The 24,764-nt window shown below is 49.1% G+C and overlaps 1 protein-coding gene across 1 annotated transcript in view; it reads left to right on the top strand.

Moving 5' to 3' along the window:
• Positions 1-24,331, top strand: part of BPI (bactericidal permeability increasing protein) — a 29,594-nt gene extending 5,263 nt beyond the window's left edge. The window contains exons 4-15 of the mRNA XM_027078073.1: positions 370-531; positions 2,040-2,103; positions 7,631-7,694; positions 9,065-9,156; positions 12,353-12,529; positions 13,542-13,601; positions 15,031-15,198; positions 16,287-16,354; positions 18,461-18,503; positions 21,314-21,377; positions 22,419-22,495; positions 23,971-24,331. Coding sequence (XP_026933874.1) covers positions 370-531; positions 2,040-2,103; positions 7,631-7,694; positions 9,065-9,156; positions 12,353-12,529; positions 13,542-13,601; positions 15,031-15,198; positions 16,287-16,354; positions 18,461-18,503; positions 21,314-21,377; positions 22,419-22,495; positions 23,971-24,009 — 1,078 coding nt within the window. The 3' untranslated portion in view covers positions 24,010-24,331. The remainder of the gene's footprint in view (positions 1-369; positions 532-2,039; positions 2,104-7,630; positions 7,695-9,064; positions 9,157-12,352; positions 12,530-13,541; positions 13,602-15,030; positions 15,199-16,286; positions 16,355-18,460; positions 18,504-21,313; positions 21,378-22,418; positions 22,496-23,970) is intronic.
• Positions 24,332-24,764: the final 433 nt, after the last annotated feature.

Genomic DNA, 24,764 nt, shown 5'->3' with positions numbered 1-24,764 from the left:
TGGTCCCCCAAACTGAGCTTTCTAGTGGCAAAGCTGGTGTCCCACTGCTGGTCCAGGGTCTGGGTAAGGAAACTGAAGCTCAGAGAGGTTGAGAAACACTCTCAGTGCCACACAGCACACAGGCAGAGGCTGAGGCAGTAAGAGCAGGGTTCTGCCAGGTAGACATGGGTTCAGACTTCGAGTTGGAATCCTGGCTCTTTCACTCAGCTGCTGTGTGATCTTGGGCAAGCTGCCTTCCCTCTCTGAACTCCATCTCCTCACCCAGAGTGGAGATAATAGCAAAACCTGCCTTCCAGCATTGGTGTGAAGTCTGAATGGCAGCGAGAAGAAAATGCTTGCTCCAAGTCTTTTCTTTCTGTTTCCCTTCAGCAAAGTCAGCGGCAACTTTGACCTGAGTGTGGATGGCATCTCCATTTTGGCTGGTCTCAAGCTGGGTTATGACCCCACCTCGGGCCACCCCACAGTCACCTGCTCCCGCTGCAGCAGCCACGTCAACAGTGTCCGCGTACGCATCTCGCGCAGCAGCCTGGGGTATGATCTCCTGGGGCTGTGGATGGGAGGAGGGACAGGATTGTCCTAGTTATTCTTTCTTTTTTTATAAATTTATTTATTTATTTTTGGCTGTGTTGGGTCTTCGTTGCTGCGCATGGGCTTTCTCTAGTTGTGGCGAGCGGGTCTACTCAGCTGCGGTGCACAGGCTTCTCATTGCGGTGGCTTCTCTTGTTGCAGAGCACGGGCTCTAGGCGCGCGGACTTCACTAGCTGTGGCGCACGGGCTCCCTTGCTCTGCGGCATGTGGGATCTTCCCGGACCAGGGCTCAAACCCGTGTCCCCTGCATTGGCAGGTGGATTCTTAACCACTGCGCCACCAGGGCAGTCCCTGTCCTGATTATTCTTGTATTCAGAAAACACATCCCAAATGCCACTTCTATGCCAGGCCTCAGGTGTAAGGGGACAGGGGTCTACAGATGGAACACACAACATCCCTGCCTTGAAGAGTCACTCACTCATTCAATATTCATTCAGCAAACTTTACTGAGCACTTATGCTCCGGGCTGTGCACTAAACACTTTAAGTGCACCAAGTTATACAATCCTTACCACAAGCCTGCAAGCATTCATCTCTCCATCCATCCAACGAACGTCGAATAAGAATCTGCTATTCACCAGGCTTATGCATCGTGCTCAGGAAGTAGCAGTGGTCACTAAAAATTTGGCCTTGCTAACAGCAATTGGAGACTTACTGCATGCCTGGCACTGTTTCAAGCATGTTCCTTATCTCATTCAATCCACACAATGGCTCTGTGCAGTTCGTCAATTATTACCCCATATTCAGAGGAGACAAGACACAGAAAGAATAGGAAATAACCTGACTTTTCATCCCTATTGAGTATTGAGAAGGGATTGGGATTCAGCCCAGGACTTGCTGGCCCCAGAGTCTTAGCTACACAGTCCCTGCTCTTTTGAAGCTTCCAGCCTGTGGGGAAGACAAACATTAATCAAATCATTGCATTAATGAATGGCTCACAATAAGAACTGAGAAAAAGAGGTACAAAGTGCGATGAACACATAGAACTGGAGGATCTGACCTAGTCTGGGGGCTGGTCATTTCATTTTCTTTGATGAAATGACATTTCAATTGAGATGAAAAGAATAAGTAGGAGTTAATTAACTTGGGGACAAGGGGTGTTTTAAGCAGAGCGAACAGCATGTGCAAAGGCCCTATGGTGAGGGGAAGCACAGGACACAGGAGGATACAGCAAAGCAGTGTGGCTGGAGTACAGAGAGAGGGAGTGGTGAGGACTGAGGCTGAGATGGGATGGGAGTCCAGCCATGCACCTGTTGAAGAAATAACCTCAGAAACAGGTCGCACACAGGGGAAGAAGTGTCTGATGGGGGTGCACAGAGTTGGAGCCCAGGGATGAGGGAGTTTAGGGTTATTTGGAAAAGGGAGGAAGGCTTCCCAGATGAGGAAGCCTTCGAAATGCATCCCAGGGCCACCTGGGAAGCCTCATGCATGTCTCCACGTGTCAATCTCCAGGTGGCTGATCCAACTCTTCCGTAAAAAAATCGAGTCTTCGCTCCGAAACGGCATGAACCGCAAGGTACGAGGGGCTCAGAATCTCACCTCCTGTCAGAGCGGGTGGGGCCTTCTGTGTCCACATACCTCACGCATCGCTGGACACTTCTGCTCTCACCCAGACCTCTTTTATATATATATATATATATATATATATATATATCTTTATTGGTGTATAATTGCTTTACAGTGTTGTGTTAGTTTCTGTTGTACAACAAAGTGAATCAGCTATATGTATACATGTGTCCCCATATCCCCTCCCTCTTAAGCCTCCCTCCCAGGCTCCCTATCCCACCCCTCTAGGTCGTCACAAAGCATGGAGCTGGTCTCCCTGTGCTATGAAGCATCTTCCCACTAGCTATCTATTTTACATTTGGTAGTGTATATATGTCACTGCTACTCTCGCACTTCGTCAGAGCTTCCCCTTCGCCCCCTTCCTCAAGTCCGTTCTCTATGTCTGTGTCTTTATTTCTGCCCTGCAGCTGGGTTCATCAGCACCATTTTTTTAGATTCCACATATGTGTGTTCTTTGTTTTTCTCTTTCTGACTTACTTCACTCTGTATGACAGACTCTAGGTCCATCCACCTCACTACAAATAACTCAATTTCGTTCCTTTTTATGGCTGAGTTCCCTTGTATATACGTGCCACATCTTTATCCATTCATCTGTCGATGGACATTTAGGTTGCTTCCATGTCCTGGCTATTGTAAATAGTGCTGCAGTGAATATTGTGGTACATTTATCTTTTTGAATTATGGTTTTCTCAGGGTATATGCCCAGTAGTGGGATTGCTAGGTCATATGGTAGTTCTATTTTTAGCTTTTTAAGGAACCTCCATACTGTTCTCCATAATGGCTGTATCAATTTACATTTCTACCAGCAGTGCAGGAGGGTTCCTTTTCTCCACACCCTCTCCAGCATTTGTTGTTTCTAGATTTTTTTGTTGATGGCCATTCTGACTGGTGTGAGGTGATACCTCATCGTGGTTTTGATTTGCATTTCTCTAATGATTAATGATGTTGAGAATCTTTTCATGTGTTTGTTGGCCATCTGTATGTATACTTTGGAGAAATGTCTGTTTAGGTCTTCTGCCCGTTTTTGGGTTGGGTTGTTTGGCTTTTTGATATTGAGCTGCATGAGCTGCTTGTATATTTTGGAGATTAATCCTTTGTCAGTTGCTTCATTTGCAAATATTTTCTCCCATTCTGAGGGCTGTCTTTTTGTCTTGTTTATGGTTTCCTTTGCTGTGCATAAGCATTTAAGTTTCATTACGTCCCATTTGTTTTTTTTGTTTTTATTTCCATTCCTCTAGGAGGTGGGTCAAAAAGGATCTTGCTGTGATTTATGTCATAGAGTGTCCTGCCTATTTTTTCCTCTAAAGGTTTTATAGTGTCTGGCCTTACATTTAGTCTTTAAACCATTTTGAGTTTATTTTTGTGTATGGTGTTAGGAAGTGTTCTAATTTCATTCTTTTACATGTAGCTGTCCAGTTTTCCCAGCACCACTTATTGAAGAGGCTGTCTTTTCTCTATTGTATATTCTTGCCTCCTTTGTCAAAGATAAGGTGACCATATGTGCGTGGGTTTATCTCTGCTCTCACCCAGACCTCTTCAGCAGTCGCCCACGGCCCTTGGAAAGCACATGTCCAGCTCTAAAAATCAGTCATGTCAATTTTCCTGGGGATCCAGTGAGAAACTAAGAAAGGGTCATGTGACACACACACGGCAGATTCCCCCGTGCTTGGACCACCTCTGCTCTTCTCCCATCATTCTTCCCTGCAGAGAAACTACCATTCTCTTGCACTGAGCCCCTCTCCTCATAGCCCTCCAGCCTCCTTCCCCATCCCCCAACCCCGAACCCCCTCGGTAGCGATACCCACCCAGAAAACGTGCAGCTGATGAAGCTGCTAGACTAGAGTGTGGTCAAACTATGTCCTGAGGCTGGAACTGGTACGAAAGACAGACACGGACCAGAGCTTCCCAAGCCTACCTTCACCCTAACCCCCGCCCCACACAAGCCAACCTCTTCAGCTGAGAAAAAGGGCCATTCCTTGGGCTAGTTTTCCATTAATAAATTGTCAGTCTCCAGGAAATCCCTGAGCCTGTCTCCCAAGACAAGTGAGCTTGAGTTTTCTCGAAGGGCAATGGGGAGCCATTGAAGGTTTTAGGCAAAGGGGTGACCTGGCCAGATCTGTGCTTTAGAACAACTTCTTTGGCTGCCGTGAGAACGGCTGGAGAGACCAGGAGTCTCGGGGACACTGAGGAGGCTTGTGCAGTCTTCCAGGTGGGAGACCTTGGTCTCCCAGTGAAAGGCACTGACAACATGGGTAGGGAGACATCCATCAAATGAGATCATCTATCTGAAGGCACTCTGTCAAAAGTTAAAAAAAAAAAAAAATCCATGCCTGGTGGTCAAAATGCATAACAGAGGAGATTATAAAACAGGTTTTAGAGTCAGAGTCTCTGGGTTTTGATTCTGGCTCCAGGGCTTAGCTGTGTGATGTTGAGCAAATCACTTGACTTTTCCAAACCTCAGTTTCACCATCTGTAAAATGGGGACATTGATACCTTCTTCACCAAGCCGTTGTAAGGATTACTAAAATAGTGAAGGCTCCCCACCAGCCTGGCTCAACCGTAACTCAACCATCTTTGTAATTAAGTAATAGTATGAGGGGAGTGTTAGCATGTATTTAACGTAAAGAACTATTGAAACAGATTATTTCTTGTTAACGCCTTAAGAGTGACCCCTTGAGAGCAGCCAAGCTGAACAATAATAACACTGAGACACAGATAGAGGAAGTGATAGGGCTGGGCTTCAAACCCATGCCTCCCCACCTCAGAGGTGAAGCTCTTAATTAGTCTAAGATATTGTTTAGAAGAGAGTATGGGCCTGAATGAATGAATGGATGGATGGATGAATAAATGAAGTGTCAGGGTGTCCATGATGTTACGAAGGCCTGGAAATGGCAAGGAATGAGTTTGGGAGTCCACTCCCCAGGAATTCAGAGAGAAGAGTGGGCGTCTGAGGGAAGGAAGGGTCTATATAGGGTGTGGATGGGGGTGGGGGCGGAGGAGGGTGGCAGCAGATAGGCCGGCGCCAGGCTGCCGTGTGATTTGGAGCCCCCTGGTGGCCCTCATTAGTAACTGGCATTGGAGGGCAGTAGCTGAGGGCAGGCAGCCCAGGTGTCCAGCTGGCCCTTCGCTGCCAGATGTGCCGCCTGCTCTCACCTTTGGGCCACATGGAGCAGAGGCACGGGTTTCTCCGACAGTGACATTCTTAGTCTCCTTGGGACATCCAGAGTTTTATGTGATAGAAACACACTCCATGAAAACCAAAATTTCTCCCTCCTTCCTTCCTTTCCTTCCTCCTTCCCACCCCCCCAGATAAAATAACTTGATTGACAGTGGGGAAGGCGGGAGGGAAGTGTGGAGGTGCCCTATCTGCCCTGTGGGCAGATAGGGGAACCAGTACTGTGGAGGAGTGGGAACCTGACGGGTTTGGTTGAGATGTGCTGGCCTTGGGGGCCTGTGGGACATCCAGGGACTTGGTCCAGGAGGCAGCTGGACTCTCAGGCTGGAGCTCAGGGGAGATGTCTGGCTGCAAACCAAGGTCTGGGTGCTGGCTGCAGGTTGGGAACGTGGAGCGGGGGACCCAATCAGGGTCCCCCCAGGCATGGCTGAGACAAAGATTCAGGTGCGAGTGTTTTATTGGGCAGGGATCCCAGGCGAGGGGTGGGGAAGAGAGCTGGGGACAGGAACATTATTGAGTGGGCTACCACTCTGGACAGCTGGGGCTCAGTGCTGCGGGACTTCGGGGCACACACCTCAGAACTGTCCCAAAGGGGTGGGGAAGGCGGGTATTTATCCATCAACTCTCACCCCTCTTGCTGGCTGCTGTAACTCCTTGGCACTTGGGAGCAAGGTCCAGGGATTAAAGTCCTCAGGCAGGGAGAGTTGCTGGGTGTGTAGGGAGCTGTCATGCCAAGCGCAGGGGACCCCCGGGGTGGACCAACAATGTCCCACAGGGGCCATGGGCATGTATGGCAAGCTCCAGAGGGGCTCCTGGGTGGAAGGAGCGGGCAGTCCCAGGAGATCAACATCTTCACGAGGGAAAAGGAGCTCACAGGGTGTCCGAGGAAGAGGAAGTAGCGGGCCAGGCGGAGAGCGGGGAGGGTCCTCAGTCAGAGACAGTGGCCCATCATACCAGGGGCTGCGCAACAGTCAGAAATGCAAGGACTGGAGAGACTCCGTTGGATGAATGAGGTCATTCAAGACGTGGGGGGAGCAACGTCGTGAAGGCGGGGCTTATCTGACCACCGCCACCTACTGCACCACCTACCCCATCAGCCCCAATGGGTCGAATTAAGGAAGCCTGTGATTTTAATCCTCTATTCCAGCTGTTGCTTCGAAACAAATAGCCCCACATACAGCGTCATCCAGCAACAACCATTCGATAATGTTCACGGATTCTGTGGATCAGGAAATCAGCAGGCACAGTGGGACCAGCGTAGCTTGTCTCTGCTCCATGATGTCTGTACCTCATCTGGGAAGACTCCAAAGCCTGGGGCTAGAGTCATCCGGTGGGATCTCCTCTCATGTCCGTGGTGCCTGAGCTGGGAAGACTGGATGCTCGGCTCAGCCGGGGCTATTGAGTGGAGCATCTACCCGTGTCCCCTCCATGGGGCTGGGGCTTTGCACAGCTCATCAGTGGGTTCCAGAGGGAGCATCTCGAGAGACCGAAGTGGAAGCTGCACAGCCTTTTATGACCTCACCTGGGAAGTTACACAGTGTGACTTGCGCTGTTTTCTATTGGTTAGAAGCAAGTAGCCACCCCGCCCACCCAGATTGTAGGGGAGAGTTCACAGACTCCACCTCTAAATGGGTGTGACAGGGCCACATTCCAGAAGAGCAAATGGAATGGAAACTATAACCCGCAGGGCTCCATTTTACAGATGAGAAAATAAGGGTCTCTTTTCTCATAGAAATGGAGTAACTTCCTCAGTGGCAAAATCAGCATGTGACCCAGGGCTTCTCAGACCAGTGCTTGTTCCCCTATGAGTTATGGGAGGGGGACGGCTGGGAAGTCTTCTCTGGCCACACAAAGCAAAGATGAGGGTGCCCACCCAGGCTTGAGCAGAGGACCTGCCCCCTGCTCCTAGAAGCACACACAGGGGAAGGCCGACATCTGACCACCTCCTGTTCGTTTTTTCACCACCTCATTCCACAAAGGGTCTGAGTGCAAGCAAAAACAAACAAACGAACAAAATCTCACATTAAAAAACAGAAAACATAAATACCCATCAGGAAAGCTCCATGCCAGAGTGGGAAGTAAAATGCAGATGTGCAGGTCATACAGTCATATAAGTTACTATTTCCAAGTTACATGTTGAACTCTGAGCTTCCTGGTGGCCAAAGAGAAAAGGGAAACTTGAGTAGTTATATGATTTTCAAGGAAACATTCAAGAAGAGCAAAACATGTCTGGATAATTATTCTCAGAGGACATTTTCCACTATAGGAAAACTTTGCTGATCAGTTCTTTTGTTCTCCCCAGATCTGCAAGGTAGTGACCAGTACCGTATCCTCCAAGCTGCAACCTTATTTCCAGACACTGCCAGGTAAGGAGGCTGGGGTAGAAGGGGGAGGGGGTGAGGGACACAGGGAGAGTGTGATGGAGCCAGCAATTTTCCTAGGCAGGCCTGGGCTTGGGTGGGAATGGGTAGCACAGATTATTTTCAAATGGCAATTGGCATCAGATCCCCTATTGGGCCAGGTCCTTGTGGCAGGTCCAGAAGTTTAATGGAAAAGCAGCTCTGCAGGGGCCAAACAACAAATACCTGCAGCTCTCTGGAGCCAGAGATACATAGCTGGCCTGAGATCTGAGGCTGATCGCTTCCCCTCTCAGGGCCTCAGTTTCCATATCTTTAAAATGGGGACAATCTTCTCTTTCCCCAAATGCTTGGTAAATGGTGAAGGGCTGCAGTAGGTGGGGGAGGACCCGTATGGCCAAGTGCTCACCATGTGTCATGTACCCAGCAGAATGGTTTCCTCTCGGCCTCCTGACACCCCACTGAGATCACTGTTTTGTCCCAATTTTACCACCAGGAAACGGAGGCTCAGAAAGGAGCCGAGACTTACCTGAGATCAAGAGGCAGTAAGAAGCAGAAACAGGATCCCAAGCCTCTGCCCCAAACTGCTGCCTGGGCTGCCTCCCTGTGGAGCCTGGTTTGGCTGGCACATGGCACATGTCCATTTCAGATACATTCCCTTCCCCCAGGCATCGCCCCAGCCCCTCCAGGCACAGGGCCCCTCCTGGGCGTGTTCAGTGCAGTTGCAGTGTCCAGGGTTTGGCCTCACCAGGCAGGAAAAAGATTTTGGCTTGATTCCCAGCCTTGTCACTCACCAGCTTTGCCATCTTAGACTAGTTACCTTTTCTGAGACTCGGTTTATTCCCCACTAACATGGGAAGGAAGGGCTAAAGGAGAAACCAATATTTATTTAATCCTCATTGATTACTGCTGGGAAACAGAGAAACCACTCAGACCTAAAGCCAGTCTGGGCTCAGCCTGGGATATTATCACTGCTAATAATGATTCCTTCTGGCTTTTGAGTTCCTACCATGTACAGGGCATTGTCAAGGTCACTAGTAATACCCCATTTTACAAATGAAAAAATGTGGCTCAGAGAAATGAAAGGACTTGTCCAAGGTCACATAGATTTCAATTCAAGCTCAGGTCTTTCTGCTCCTTGACTCTGTGTTTTAGCCATGTCTCCGGGCTGTTGGAAGAAGGGAGAGAGATGATATCTGTGAATGTGGGGTGTGGGCTCATTTTCCTTTAAGGAGACCTCAGGGAGGGCTCCCTGGAGGAGGTAGGAATGGAATTAGCACTGCAGGTCTTGATTCAACTTTAGGGGATGCTGCCCCTGCATCCCAGGCCCCAAAGATGCCATGGGGAGCCAGTTCATGGTCCATCTTCTTTCCCCCTAGTGACAACCAAAATAGACAACGTGGCTGGGATCGATTACTCTCTAGTTGCACCTCCCAAAGCCACAGCTGATAACCTGGATGTGCTGTTGAAGGTAAGACTTACACCAAGAATCATACACCCTCACACCTTTGCCTCAGACCACCCCACCCCCAGACTCCCCATCATCCTTGGAGACAGATCTCATGACTCCACCCCTTTCCTATCCATCCTCACTGCTCTCCCCAGTCCACTTTCCTCATCTTCTCCCGGTTCCAGTCCCACTGGCCCTCCGGCTATTCCTGAAATGCGCTGCGACTGCTCCCTCCCCAGGGCCTTTGCACTTGCTGCCCCTTCTAAACAGGAGGCTCTGGCCCAGATATCCACAGAAACTCTCCCTTTCCTCCTTCAAGTCTTTGCTCAAATATCTTCTCCCTAAAGAGGCCCTCCCAGACCACTGTTGCTAAAATAGCGCCCTCCTCTTCCCCTATATCCTGCTTTATTTTTCTCAGCAGCACTTAGTACACACGGTCGCAAGCTTGTCTCCCTCAATGTGATGAAAGAAAAGGGGCTGTGATTGCTTTGTTCTTTTTTTTTTGTTTAGTTTTGGCTGTGTTGGGTCTTTGTCGCTGCACACGGGCTTTCTCTAGCTGCGGCGAGCGGGGGCTATTCTTCATTGCAGTGCGCAGGCTTCTCATTGCGGTGGCTTCTCTCGTTGCAGAGCACGGGCTCTAGGCACGTGGGCTTCAGTAGTTGTGGCATGCAGGCTCAGTAGTTGTGGCTCGTGGGCTCTAGAGCGTAGGCTCAGTAGTTGTGGCACATGGGCTTAATTGCTCCGCGGCATGTGGGATCTTCCCGGGCCAAGGCTCGAACCTGTGTCTCCTGCATTGGCAGGCGGATTCTTAACCACTGTGCCACCAGGGAAGCCCGCTTTATTCTTTACTGTATGTGTAGCACCTAAAACTATGCTTGGCATATAATAGGTGCTCAGTAAATATGTATTGGATGGATGGATGGATGGATGGATGGATGGATAGATGGAGTTAGTTTCATTTCATGCCACTTTCCCCCTCATTCCCCAGCCTCCAACCAAACTCACTGGCCTTGCACTTCCTCAACATATCCAGCTAGTTCCCACCTCAGGGCCTTCGTCCTGTCCATTCCCTCTGCCTGGACTCCCCTCTTTCCCATGCCCTCCTCTACCCCACTGGCTTCTTCTTATCCTCCAGTGGATGTGGGCTGGGTTGTCGCTCCCCGAGCAGCCTTCTCGGACCTCCTCAGCTGGAATAAGTCCCACTCCCTGAATCCCCTCCGGATGTACCTCAGTCCCTCCACAATCGGTGACTGGCTTGTTTGTTTACTATTTACTTGTTTGTTCTAAAACACATTTGATGTCAAAAAGAAAATGTAGAAAACACAAAAGAGCAGAGAAATAAATAGCAGGGAAGGAAGGGAGGAAGGAAGGGAAGAAGGAAAGAGAGATTGCCCTAATATTACAACTCAGAGATATGCACTGTTGACACACAAGTTACAGTCTCCCAACCCTCCAGTCCTTGTCTCTGCTGAGACACAAGAAATTACACACACACACACACACACAGAGACATGCGTAACAGAGGCAGAAACAAATACACATAAAAACCACATATATAGACGTAGAAGTACATACGCGCACATGCATGTATACGTCATATTTTACATTCTGTTTTACAACTTTTAAAACCAGAACAGTATAATGTGAACATCTATCAATGAAATGTCCTCCCGTAGCCCTTTTACTGGCTCTTGGGTCTCTCAGTGGACAGCTTGTGGTAAGGTACGTGGACAGTGCCCCCTCCTGGGGTGTCTGTGCTCTCTCCATTTCTCCCACAAGTTGAACCAGAGCTGCCTCGAATATCCTTATAGCTGGATCTCTGCCCATCTTTGACTATTTCCTAGAAGTGAAATTGCTGGACCAAGTAGTATAGTTTTTAAAAAAATCTAAGTGATACGATGGAATAAAAGATTAAAACAATTCCTGTTTATCCCTGGCAAATGAGAATGTCCTGTTTATTGCCCCCTATCCCCACTCGGGGCTCCTGCCCAGAGGTAATGGCTGTCAGCCGTGGAGGGTATTAGCCCTCCGGTCCCCTGGTCCTGAGCATGTATGTGAAAGCCCATCTAGTTTTGCTGAGAATCTGTTTGCACGTAGGAATACACACTGTTCTTCACTTGCTTTTCTCACCTAATGATATACATTAGAGCCGGTTCCTCTTTGGTACATAGGTCCACCTGTTTTTTTTAATTTTTGTCTTTTATGTTTTCTTTTTTTGTCTTTTTTTTACACCTGATATTTTTAAGAGTTGCATATGGTATTTATTCTATAATATGAGTGTCACAGTCATTAATTGTAAATAATGAAATGATCCAAAAGTACAGAGAATATTGCACCTTCTCACGTACCCACAACCCAGATTTCAGACATGTTACATATTTTGTCATAGTCACCTCTGATTTTTTTGAAATGAAACATTGTAGAAATAAATAGCTGAGGCCCCCTTGGGGACCCTCTACCCTCCAGGGAATCACACGGATGACGTCCCTGTGTGTCCTTCTTGCCTGTGTGTGTCAATAATGCGTATATAGTATGTTTTATAGGCCTTTAAATTTTACATAAATGGCATTCTAACACATGTATCCATCTACAATTTGCTTTTTTATAACTCAACATTCTTGTTCCTTTAGCTCAATAAGTGATCTGTTTTTGCAACGTGTTGCCAAATTGCTGTTCAGAAACATAAACGTATAATCCCCAGCAGCATGTGAATGCTTTCACCAAAAACTGGGTAGTATGAGCTTAAAATACACACACACTTAAATCAGTTTACCGCTCTCTGGAAAATTTTGCTAATTTGATAGATGAAAACAAACAAACAGAACCTCCTTGTTCTCTTAGGAGAATTTCTGCATTTCTTTGCGAGGTTGAGGCAGAGCCAACGGCGTGGTTGGGCGTGTGCTTGCCGGACTCTGGCTGCCCAGGTTCAGTTCCTGACTCTGCCACTTACCCTTCTGAGTGACCTTGGGCAAGTCACTTCACCTTCCTGAGTGTCCTCTCCTGTAAAATGAGTATAATCTCACCTACCTCACCGTGTTGGTGGGAAAAGCACTTAGAACGTAGCCCCAGGAGGAGATGCTATTGTTAGTTTCTGGCCATGGCTTTCTCCTCTGTGAATACGTGATTGGTATCCTTAGCTCAGTTTTTCTTGGACTGGAGACATCAAATTGTAATTCCTGAAGGATGCCCAGGCTCACTCTGCCACCTCCTCCCCCAGGGGGAGTTTTTCAGGCTGGCCCACCGCAGGCCCCCTCCCTTTGCCCCGCCGGCGCTGACCCTTCCCAACGACCACAACCGCATGGTGTACCTGGGCATCTCCGAATATCTTTTCAACACGGCCGGGCTCGTGTATCAAGAGGCTGGAGTCCTGAATTTCACCCTCAGCGATGACACGGTAAGGCCAGGTGGGCTCAGAGTGCAGTAGACGGTCTGGATCTGAGTCTTGGTTCACAGTTGGGGACATCAAGGTCTGGACTCTAGAGTCAGCCAGACCTGAGTTCAAATCCCGGCTCCCCTCTTTTCCAGCTGGGTGACCTTAGGTGGTTATTCAGCCTCTCAGAAGCTCGGTTTCCTCTATTTCCTCCAAAGGGTGTAATGAGGGTTAAATGAGATATGAGTGCTTGTGCAGCCCAGCACGGCTTTATCAGCACGGAGGAAGCCCTCTGAATACTAACAGTAACAGCCAGCGTTGACTGAGTACTTGCCATGTGTTGGTCTGTAATCCAGCCTTATCATCATTTCACCGTTATCGTCATCATCCTCATTGTATATTTGTGGCTGAGTCCTGCTCTGGGCCTCAGTTTACCCATCTGTAAAATGAGGAAACGACCATCTTCTCCAGAGTCTAGGGGCAACCTGATCCCACCCTGGTCACCACCCGCACAGGGTTCCTCCTACACTGCTCCCTGAAGAGATGCCACATCCTCCCTCTCTGTAGAGGCACCAAAGGGATGCTGACCCCCACATGTCCCCCTGTGGAAATAAAGAACGGCCACCCGAATGAGAACTCTTCAGGGCAAGGGAGTCAACCTCTATCATTTGCGTTTGGCAGAGAATCGAAGGCAGACAGGGGGCAGGAAAGCTTTGTAGTGAAAAAAAGGGAGGGCTTCAGGTAGGCTCTTATGGAGGTCGTCGGTGCGGGGAAGCTGGAGGTGGGCTAACGTGCGCATGGGCCGGGCAGCCTATGGGATTGGTTTGAGCAGCATATTTGACTTTTTCAATGCAAAAAATAGGGAAGCTGGCAGTCACTGATCATGCCCTGACCCTTCTGGGTCGGCATTCTGTTGTCATATGTGGTCTGGCCATGGTCTGTTTGTATGTTCAGCCTCTCACCCCTCATATGGAATTTGCCACCCAATCTATAACATAATCTTCCAAGATCCTTTTCTCTTCCTCTCTCACTACAGTTACCAAAGGAATCCAAGTTCCTCCTGACAACAAAGTCCTTTGGAACCCTCCTACCCCAGGTGAGAAAGGATCTGCTCCCCTTTAGTCAGCTCGGTGAGGAGGCCTGGGGGAGCTAAGTAGGACGGGGCTCTGCTGAGCGTCCTGCCGAGAGCGCCCCTCTCCAGATCCAGAGGCAGCCCAGCCCGAGAGTATGGAAAGAGCTGCGTGCAGCCCATCCCCGGTACAGAGAAAGGCTCCAGGCACCCACGTGATCAGGTGTGAGGGTAGATGCTGAGGGCTCATCCGTTCAACAAATATCCATTGAGTGCCCACCACCTTTCTGGGGCCCTGTGCCGGGCATCTAGCAAAACAGACCGTATCCCTGCCCTCCTGGAGCTCCAGTCCAGTGGAGAGAGAAAATTATTGTTAGAAACCCAAAACAATCAAAAAGGAAATGCAGACTGTGATAAGTGAAGCCAACACTAATTGGCTGAAGTTGATGAGGTCACTTCAGACAAGGCAGCGGGGGAAGGCCTCTCAGTCTGCTTGGGCGGCCATAAGGAAATGCCACAGACCAGCTGGCTTAAACAACAGAAATTTATTTCTCACAGTTTTGGAGGCCAAGAAGTCCAAGATCAAGGTGCCAGCAGATTCAGTGTTTGGTGAGGGCTGTCTTCCTGGCTTGTAGATGGCTGCCTTCTTGCTGTGTCCTCAGATGGCCTTTCCTCTGAGCTCATGGAGAAAGAGCAAGAAAGCTCTGGTGTCTCTTCTTATTAGGACAGTAATCCTGTTGGACCAGGCCCCAGTCTGATGACCTCATTTAATCTTAATTACTTCCTTAGGGCCCCATCTCCAAATACAGCCACACTGTGGGTTAGGGCTTCAGTATATGAATTTGCGGGGGATGGTGGGGGGCAGGGAGACACAAACTTTCAGTCCATAATGGCCTCTTCAGGGGTGGTACTTCCAGAAAATTTTATACAGGAGGTACTGGTGTAGAGGAGGTGTGACTGGTAGGGGGCCAGGGGAATTGTCTTGATGCTTCATTTGCATAACAATAGCATTCTTTTTACTCAGACTGTGAATTTACCTGGGGGAGGATTGGAGGCTAGCTGAGATGGGGGTGTTGCCAAAGCTCTCCTCTGTTCCCCCTTGAAGCCACCACTGCTCTCTAGACTTGGAGGAAGGAAAAGAGCGAAGCTAGGGAAGAATACAGGACAAGCATTCAGGGAGAGGGAACAGAGAGTGCAAAGGGTTTTAGATGGGAAGAGAGCAGGTCATATTTGAGGAAGAGAAGTCCCTTGTGGCTGGAGTTAAAGGGCGAGGGGTAGAAGCATGGGGCGTGAGGTTGGCAGGGTACCAAGTGCTGAATTATGCAGTCTTTACGATTTATTCCAAAAGCAATGGGAAGACATTGGTGGTGTTTATGCAGGACCAGGACAAGATTGGATTTAGAAACATTTTAATAAAATTGCCCCTTGTGTTGGTTGTCCCTGCTGGGGGCTGCAGGTGGCTAAGATGTTCCCCGACATGAAGATGCAACTCCTCATCTGGGCCTCCTCCCCACCGAACATTGCCGTGTGCCCCACCGGCCTTGACCTCACCTTTGCCCTGGATACCCAGGCTGTTGCTGTCCTCCCAGACTCCTCTTTGGCCCCCCTCTTCCTGCTTGAGATGGTAAGCTGCTCCCGGGTGAGAACAGATGGGGAGCCCTGGACAGGGCCAAGAGCATGGCCCTCGGAGTCAGAGGGACCAGTGTGAATCCTGCCCAGACTCAAACCTGGACTGTGTGTTTCCAGGGCCTGAGACTGGAGCCACTGTCCTACTGCTTCTGACTCCTACCGGCATTCATTCATTCCGTTGTTCGTTCCGTCGTTGGCTTGAAATATGCGTACTATTTCCAATTCATTCACTTGTATCTTTGGTCATTCAATTATGTATTTGTGGATTTGTTCATTCATTTATTCATTCATTTATTCATTTGACTGCTATCTTGAAATAGACTATATCTTTGCTGGTTCATACATACATTCATCTATTCCATTATTCATTTACTTATACCTTTGTTCAATTGATCATTCATTTGTATATTTGTTCATTCATTCCTTTATCATTTATTCACCCATGCATATCTTTATTCTGTCCTTTGTCAGTTTAATCCTCCACTTATTCAAGTATTTATTCCATGATTGACTTGTGCATTCATTCATTTGTTCGCTCTGTCACACCGCAAACATTTGGTGGTACCCACTCTGGCAGTTGAAGGCGAGGGCCAGATTCTCCCCACCAGGAGGTACTCAGGTCTGCCCAGTCTCAGGCTAGGCCCATTTCCCCCACTTTGCAGATCCAGTGGGTTCTGAGGGGGTTGCCCAAGGCCGCACAGACAGTGGGCAGGAAAGCTGAGGTTGGGAATCTTGGTTTCCTGACTCAGTAAACATTCGTTGTGTGAACGAATGAATGAATGTGTGTGGGAATAGGGCTGGCCTGGACTCCAGCCCCACAGCCTGTCTCCCACAGTCCACGGGAGTGGCCTGGGAACGCTGAAATGGTCTCAGAAGCAGGGGGAGAAAATGGTAATTGGTTGACAAGCCGGGACTCATCAACAAGCACAAGGTTTGCAAAAGGAAGAGTCCTCTCCTCCGTGGGTCCCGCAGGTGGGCTCCTCTGCCGAGCCTTTGTGAAGCTTACCTTCCGGTCTTGGAGGCTTCGCAGAGTCCCCGGCCCCTGGGTCAGGGGCCTTCACTTCCTGGATTGTCTCTTTGCAGTACGTGAACGTTTCTGCGGATATTGGTGCCAGGTCAGACAGGCTTGTTGGAGAGCTCAAGTTGGACAAGTAAGTGGGCCTGTGGGCACGCGAGGAGGGGACTGCCCATCTGTTCTTGGTGCCCGTGGGCTAGCAATGACCTTACAACGTGCCAAGCTTTCCTGTTTGTCCGTCACATTTAAGCCTCAAACAGCGCATGGTGGGCACCGTATCCGCATTTTGCAGACAGTGAAACTGATGCTCAGAGATGAAGTGACCTGAGACCACACAGTGTAGGGCGACCAACCATCTCGGTTTGTCTGCAGCGTCCCAGTTTTAGCACCAAAAGCCCCGCAGCCCAGGTCACCCCCCACCCCATCCTAGGCCCACTCATGGCTGGGCAGTGCCCGCTGATGGATCTGCTCCAGCCCCCAGCCACTCCACGTCCCTGGCCTTCCTTGGCACTTGGAAAACACTTCAACTTCTTCACACCCTTCCTTGGGACTTCGTCAGCCAACTCCTGCTGGGAGACTCTGGAATCCGTGCCTGGGTTGGAATCCCAGCAGAGGAGGTTGTGGTTAGGGATGTGGGCTCTGAGGTTGAGCCTGTTGCCTTGGAAGCGCAGCTCACCTTCGGCAAGCACTGAACTCTCCAAACTTCAGTCAGTTTCCCCGGCTGGTAAAATAAGTCCAATAATTGTTCTTTGCCAACAGCATCATTTTGAGGGTGAAATGAGGTATTAATATGTGTTGCAGTGCTTAGAACACTTAGAACGCAAGAGGAAAAGAGAAAGACAGAGGGGCACACAGAAAAAGAAAAAAAAAATCAGAAATGAGGGAGAGTCAGAAAGAGACAGACAGAGAGAGACAAGGGAAGGGAGGGAGAGACGCAGAGAAAGAGAGTGAGAGCAAGACAGATGGAGAGACACATTAACAGGAGAGACAGAGAGACACAAAAGGTGGAAAGAAGAGAGAGAGACAAGCAGATACACAGAGATCAAGAGTGAGGGAGACGCACAGAGTCCATGCGGTGACCCCCGCATTCCAACCTGGCATCTACATTTTCATCACTTTCACACTGTTTAAACTGAGTCGACCCACATTCCTCCCCAGTTCTGCCTTCTCTCTGGCTCAGAGCTGTCCTCCTTAACCTTGAGTTTGGCTCCTGAGGTTTACGTGCTGCTTATTTCTCCTGGCATCATTTTGACAAGTGTTACTGCTTTAGAAACATGTGGATTTAATTTTCCTGGAAACACCCATGGGCCGCTCAAGTAGAGGAGCCGGGGAAAATAGAGCTGGGTGACGGCTGAACACAGACTTTCTAAAATGCAGGGATGGGGGTGGTGAGAGTCCATAGGCAAGAGTTTTCAAACTTTGTAGGGTACTGGAGACAACAGAAGCTTTGACATCAGGGAGACCTGTTTGAAATTCTACTTGGCTGAATGTTAGCTGTGTGACCTTGGGCAGATTGCTTGACTTCTCTGAGCGTCAAGGACCTCACCTGTAAAATGGGAGTGTGATGGCCCTTGGCTCTTGGGTATTACAGGAATTCAATCGGATAAAGCAACCAACATAGCGAATGATAGGGGTTCAATAAATAGCCATTTATTTACCTATTTCCTAGATCATTGTTAAGATGCCATAAAGTCTGCAAATATGGGATTGTTTATTGGCTCAAATAATTGAAAAGTCCAAGGGTTTCAGGCAAGGGTGGATCCAAGTGCTCAAATGATATCCTTACAACTCTGACTCTCTTGATCTCTTGGCTTTACTATCCCTTATGCTGGCTTTATTTCCCAGCAGGCTGTCACCAAGTGATGGCAAAAATTGTTACCAGCATCTCCCTAATTTTGCTGGAGAAAAGAGAATACCTCACTTCCAATATTTCCAGCAGAAGTCCTGGGACCAACTCTCATTGGACCAGCACGGGCTAGAAGTCAATCCTTAAAGCAATCACCTTGGCAGGGGAGATAGACTGCCCTTTGGCCAGCCCACCCCAGAACCCAGCATTAATAATGTAGGGAATGGGTGACCGTCCAAAAGGAAAGCAGGGGGCTGTCACCATAGAAAGGGGGAATGGATACAGGATGGGAAAACCAGACAGCATCTACCAGAGTGGGCCCCTTCTCCCCAGCAACTGAACTCTAATATGAGTCAGGCTAATGGTGGTCTCCACTTCCCCCTCCCCTTCCCACAGGCTGCTCCTGGAACTGAAGCACTCGGACATCGGCCCCTTCCCGGTGAGTCTGAGGCCATTGGTGGCTCCTTCCTTCCTCTGATCTTGAGATAACTGTCCTGAGGGCACCTGGGCTCATAGCATCATTTCAACAGACCACTGGTTCATTTGCATATAATTTGCCTGTGAAGTAATGATGCAGGGAGCTTTGTGGGCACAGAGACCCGAGCTGGAATTGCTGCTCCAAGCTTACTAACTGTGGGCCTTGGGCAAGTCCCTTCCCCTCTGTGAACTTCATATCTTCCCCACAAATCAGGGATAATCCTTTCCACCTGAGTTAGTGTGGTGAGTTTTAAATGGGATTAAATGTGCACAGTCAGGTACAGAAAATCTGCTCAACAGATGTTTGTCGAGTAAACGAGTTAATTACTTTATTGAGTACCTACTATGTGGCAGGCACTGTTCCCCAGGTGTGGGAATGTGCTGATGAATTAGATAAGAAGTGACTTCTTCTAGAACCTACATTGTAGTAGAGAAACAGACAATAAGAAATGAAGAAGATCATTTCAGTCAAGATCAATGCTAGGAAAAACTAAGTGGAGGTGGGGTAGAAAGTGATGGGGGAGGTTAAGGGTTAGACCGTGTGATCAGGGAAAGCTTCTCTGGGGAGGTGATATTTGGGCTGAAGGAGCCTGCAAGGTGAAGATCTGTTGCAGGCAGAGGGAATAGCAGGAGAAAAGGCCCTGTGGTCAAACAAGCTTGGCATGTTTGGGGAATGCAGAGAAGCAGTGTGGCTGGAAAAAGCAAGTAGGGGCTGTAGAGAGGCAGGCAGGGGCTGGCTCGCCTGAGCTTTCTGGACTAGAACAGGTTGTGTTCAAAGGGCAGCGAGAAGCTGGTGAACGTTTCATGCATGGAGTGACATGATCTGATGTATACTTTGTAAAAGATGCCTCTGGCTGGGATGGGGGGAATGGATTACGGGGGACGAGAATCAGACCATGTGGATCGTTGGGGAGGCAGGTGCATTTGCCCATGTGAGAGATGATGGAGGCTGGGTCTAGGCCAGGAAGAAGGAGAAAGATGGTGGATTGGAGACACACTTTGGAAGTAGAATTAGAACTTGGTGAGAGATTTGATGTGTGTGGTGGGGGGAAAGGCAATGAAGAATGACTCCTAGATGTTTGGCTTGAGCAGCTGGGCGAATGAATGGCAGAGTCACTTAGAGATTGAGTAGGGCAGGTGGGAGGGAGACGACAGGTGTCTTGCCAGCCCAAGTAGATGATTCCACTACCCGGAATCACAGACTGTCATCAAATAGACTCACCCCTGCTGCTCCCCCATCACCACCCTCTGGCACTGGTGGGGAGTTGCCCGTGTAGATAGCAGGTCAAGTGTAGTTCCACAGCCGACCTGAAGGAGCATCACTCTTGTGGCTTCCATTAGAAGCCACAGTGTGCTAATTCTGTCCACAGCACTTTACTGCACATGGCCCGAATCTTCCAGAGAGCCTCTTGCTAAACCTCTGGAGAACATTTCCTTAGATCTCTGAGATGCCCCCCAAGATTTCTGCTGAGTGGGTACCTTATAAACCACCCAGCCCTGAAGTCAGTCCCAACATCCCCTCCAAATCCAATGGAAATCCAGCCAGCCATTTCCATCTCATAAGATTACAACAAACAGAAGGACCCAAAGCAACCTCATTGTATTTTCATGGATTTACTGGTGCCAAGGCTCTCATGGTGGCAGCTGGACTCAGTCGGTCACTAACTTCTGCTTCCGCAGAAAATAAAAATTTAAAGTTCCCAGATTCATGAGAAGAAGGGCACCACATTTGATGAACCCAGGGAACTACAGTCTGGGGAAGGAAACTCAATTGTTCTAGAAACAAAAATGTACATATTTACAAGGTGTAAATATCACCACTACAGGCGATCATCGTGAGGGTGTTACATTATTTTTGAATTTTTTAAATTATAGCAAAAGCAAAACATATACATTATAGAAGAGTCAGAACCTACAGATTTGCAAAACAAACAAACAAAAACTAAAAACCATTCCTGGTTTCACCACTTAATTAATAATTTGGAGTACATCCTTCCTGACTTTTTTCTATGCATATTTAATAACAGAATGGAATTACATGGTTTCTGTAGCCTACTTTTTCTTTATTTTTACATGTTTATTGGAGTATAGTTGATTTACAATGCTGTATTAGTTTCTGCTGTACAGCAAAGTGAATCAGTTATACATTAGCCTGCTTTTTCCTACTCAAAAATATAGCACGAAAAATTTGTGCTGATAATTACATTTCTACAATATCATTTTTAATAGGTACATAGTATCTCTTCGTATTAAAGTACCACCATGTTCCCCAGATGATTCCCCAATTGTTGGACATGTAGGTTGTTGTTAATTTATTGTTTTGGTTCTATCTATTGCACTACTTCATTTCCTTAGGATAAATGCCTTAGAGGCATGTTTGCTGGCCCACCACGCACACACATTTTTAAAGGCTTTGGATGAACATTGCCGAATAGCCCTCCAAAAGTTTGAACTAGTTTGCTCTCTAGCCCAGTGTCAGAGCAGGTGCATTTTCTTATGCAAAGTTTTTCACATTTAAATACTCTGTGACGACCTTCCTTACCTCAGCCTTGCCCCCTACAGTCTAGAAAGTGATTTGCATCTGGAACTTTTAAAGCAAAAGGGGTCACTTTGGTGACCTTGATCGAGCTGCAGAGTTTTCGCATCACCCCTGTGTCCGTCTCTCAGCGGTTTTCCCAGCTGTGAGGTTGCCCTGGGTGGGAGGCAGGGTGACGGAGGACAGCTGATGCTACAGTGCCCTGATGTGTGTCCCATCATCCTCGTGACCCCCAGGTTGAATTGCTGCAGACTATCATGAACTACGTTGTGCCCACTGTCGTGATTCCCAAGATTAACGGTAAGGAGTTTTGGAGAAAGGATTGATTTTCAGTCCTGGGGAAGAGGCGGGGTGGGGGTGGGGTTCGGTCCTGAAACCACCCAATACCCAGCCCCAGCTGTGGTAGCTGGAGGTGGTGCCCTCAGATGAGCCTCAAATGGCATCTGACCCAGAAAAGGGATGGGAAAAACGGTTGAGTTCCTCCCATGTGCCCATCCAGCCTTTGAGACAGCCCCTAAGACAGGGGATGGCAACGGCATCAGTTTTCATAGGAGGAAATGGGAGATCAGAGAAGTTAAGTGATTGTTCCAGGTCACAGAGAAGGTGAGAGATGGAACTGGGATTTGATCCCAGCCCTGAAGCCAGAGCCCTAGGTCTTTTTCCACCTCTGAGAGAGAAGGACCAAGGAAGGAGGGCGAACCTGGGCTAACGCTTCCACTCAGCTCACTCACTGGCGAAACCCCTGACCTTTGCAGAGCCAGGGGCAAGGGCACGAATAGAGGCCCCCGTGCCGTGTAACTAGAACACTTGGAAATTGTAAATGAAGACAACCAATTATTACATATAGTCTCTGGCTTCTCCTCCTACCTTGACAAATGCAGCTTCGTAATGACCTGAGGGACCAGGTTGGAGTTTAGAATTCTCCAGAGTTTCACAGCAGAATGTGGCGGGATGGGGGTGCTGGACCACAGCCCGTTTCCAGTTTCATCCTAAACATGGATGGGCTTCGTGTGCCTATCCATCACATGTCCCCAGGGGGCCTGCACAGCCCAGCAAGCAGCCGCTCTGGCCGTCACTCGGGCTGGGTGTGCACCAGCAGTGCCGGCACCCTCAGGAGGGTGGTCTTGGGGCTGAGGGGGCGGGAATTCACCAGTCCTGGGTGCTCAGAGCACGGTGGAGGAGAGAGTGGGAGATTCCAGGCAGCCTCTTCACAGGTTTCTTCCCAGAGCCGGGCCAGGGCGGCCGGGCTGTCTGTCTCAGATCCTTGCCGCTCCCTCCACCTCCCTCTTCCCTACAGAGGAAGTCCCTTAACCTTAACCTCTACCTTAACCTCCAATGCAGAGAAGCTGCAGAAAGGCTTCCCTCTCCCGCTGCCCGCCTCCATCCAGCTCTTCAACCTGATGCTTCAGCCACACCAGGTGAGTCCCCAAGCTCTCCTTCGCCAAATCTCCCATCACAATAGCCACCTTCCTCCACGTCAGCTCTGGATCAAGTGCTTTCTACCCTTTCAATAATCCCAGAGGGTGGGCGCTGTTACTGAACAGAGAACAGAGGCTAAGACTCAGAAAAGCCACATGGCCATTACATGAAGTCCAAAGTCAAAGCCAGGTCCCTGCTTTTAACCATAGGCTGCACCACTCCCACCCTCCCCTTGGTAAAAATGGAACTCACGTGGTGGCCCCAAAGCCTCTTTTATAAGGTGGATGCACTTAAATACTTGACAAGTAGGTGTCACGTGCCTTCCTTTGCATCCAGCATCCTTCTAGGCCCTGGGGTATAAAGCGCAGGGCCTGGCAGATACCATAATGGACGGCCTCCTCTTCCCTTTCCCTCACCCTGACCCCCTGACAGCCTCTGACACTATTTTCCCCATCCATGGAATGCTTTCTTCTCCTAGCTTTGAAGATTCCCTCTCCTGGTTTTCCAGCCACCTCTCACTGGGCTGTTTGGTCTCCTTTGCTGGTTCCTCCTTCCCCTACCAGTGGGAGTTCTCCAGGGTTCCTGCCCCGGCTTCCGCCCTTCCCCCGCTATTGCTTTCCCTGGTCACTTTCATCAGCTCAGGCTCAACAGCTACCTTTGTGCCGCCCAGTGACCTGGCCGAGCTTCCAGTCTCTTCTACGTGCCCGAAGTGTACATATGCTGGTTTCCTCGTGCCTCCATCCTTAAACCCACTGTGTCCCAACAAAGCTGTTAACGCTGCAAGGAAACCGTCACCCACTCTTACATTCCTTACCGCTGTCCATGGCTTCCTGATGACCTGGTGGCCCTCCTGGGAAACCTCCGCCCAGCTTCCTCCCTCTCCCTCACCCCCAACATCCATCCCATCAATCCCTGATTCTTTCAACTTAATGGGAGAACTACCAGGGCTAAGAGACAGTAGAGAAATAGCTGAGTGAGCAGAGGAAACACATTCCCCATGTTCCCTACATGTTACCAAGTTCATCCTTAAAATAAAAAAATGACCCCATAGGCACAATTTAATTCCTTCATTTCTGAAAATTCTGAGTGAAGGGCAGGAAGGAGCAAAAGAGAAGTGGTTTTGCAACTGTGATCGCAAGGAGGGCTCCCTGGAGCTGCCAAGAGACAGGGATGACAAGTGAAGGCCTTCCCAGCAGCCCACGGGTCTCCACGTCTGAGAAGAAAACAGCTGGCAGAGAAGCTGCTGACAGATTCACGGGCCGTGGCAGCCACGGATGTGCAGACCCCAGGGGTGGGATGCCAGGTGCCCCCCGCCCCACTCACTCCTGCCTTTCTGTCAGCAGACAGGCCTGCACCACTCTCTCCTTCCCGACAGACAGGCTCCCAGAGTTTCCTTCTAAAAACCCAGCATCCCCATATTCACAGATGAGGGGTACACTTCCGGCTGATGACAGCCTTCTCGTCTCTCCCCCAGGATTTCCTCCTGTTCGGTGCAGATGTCCAGTACAGCTGAAGTCCCCATGGGTGCTGGGGGCTGTCAATCACATCGTGAGGTGAGGGGCTGTCAGCACCCTAACCCTGACAGGCTCCATGGGGCATGGGCTGCCTCCCTCCAGGCTTCCCTCTCTAGCTCTCGACTCGGAGACTCTTGCAAACGTCTCTGAACTCAGATTCAGAAATGATCTAAACATGGGAACCTTGTTCCTTGGAAAAGTGTGTGGTGTGTATTTTAGGGATTATGAATTTCTTTCAAGGGCTAAGGCTGCGTGGACATTTCCTCCAGGAATTGCATTTCAATTGTAATCACAATATTTCTCTTTGTGCTTCACACAACATTAAAAAAGAAAAATAACAAAAACCCTGTTTTTTCTGTGGAATTCTGTGTGATGGTATGGTTTCTTCTTGTTTTATGTCCATTCATTCGTTCATTGGCTGTATGCAGTGTGGCCAAGATACAATCACCTCTTTTTAGTTCTCTAATTCATTTCTTGAGCCCCCCACATGCTTTCCTTAGCAGAAACTCCCACTGTCCCTTTTTGAGGGCATCCCTCATTCAACAATCCCCAAGAATATTTGGGGTTTACTTAGTCCAAAGGGAGTGGGTCTTGCTTCCTAATGTCAGGCAGAGGTCTGTAGAGTGGCTCTGTCCGTTGGGCTGTTGTTCCTGCTACTGCCACATGGTGTCGCTGTTGAACAGTGATTCCGCAACGCCCATTGTCTTCCTGTGCAGTCATCTACCGCGGCTGTTGCTCCTGTCACTACCACGCG

Source organism: Aethalodelphis obliquidens, unplaced genomic scaffold (assembly GCF_003676395.1).
Source record: "Aethalodelphis obliquidens isolate GAN/ISIS:26980383/991018 unplaced genomic scaffold, ASM367639v1 scaffold42, whole genome shotgun sequence".
Lineage (NCBI taxonomy): Eukaryota > Metazoa > Chordata > Mammalia > Artiodactyla > Delphinidae > Aethalodelphis > Aethalodelphis obliquidens.
Note: the sequence above shows the minus strand (reverse complement) of the source record. Positions and strands in the feature narration are given on the sequence as shown.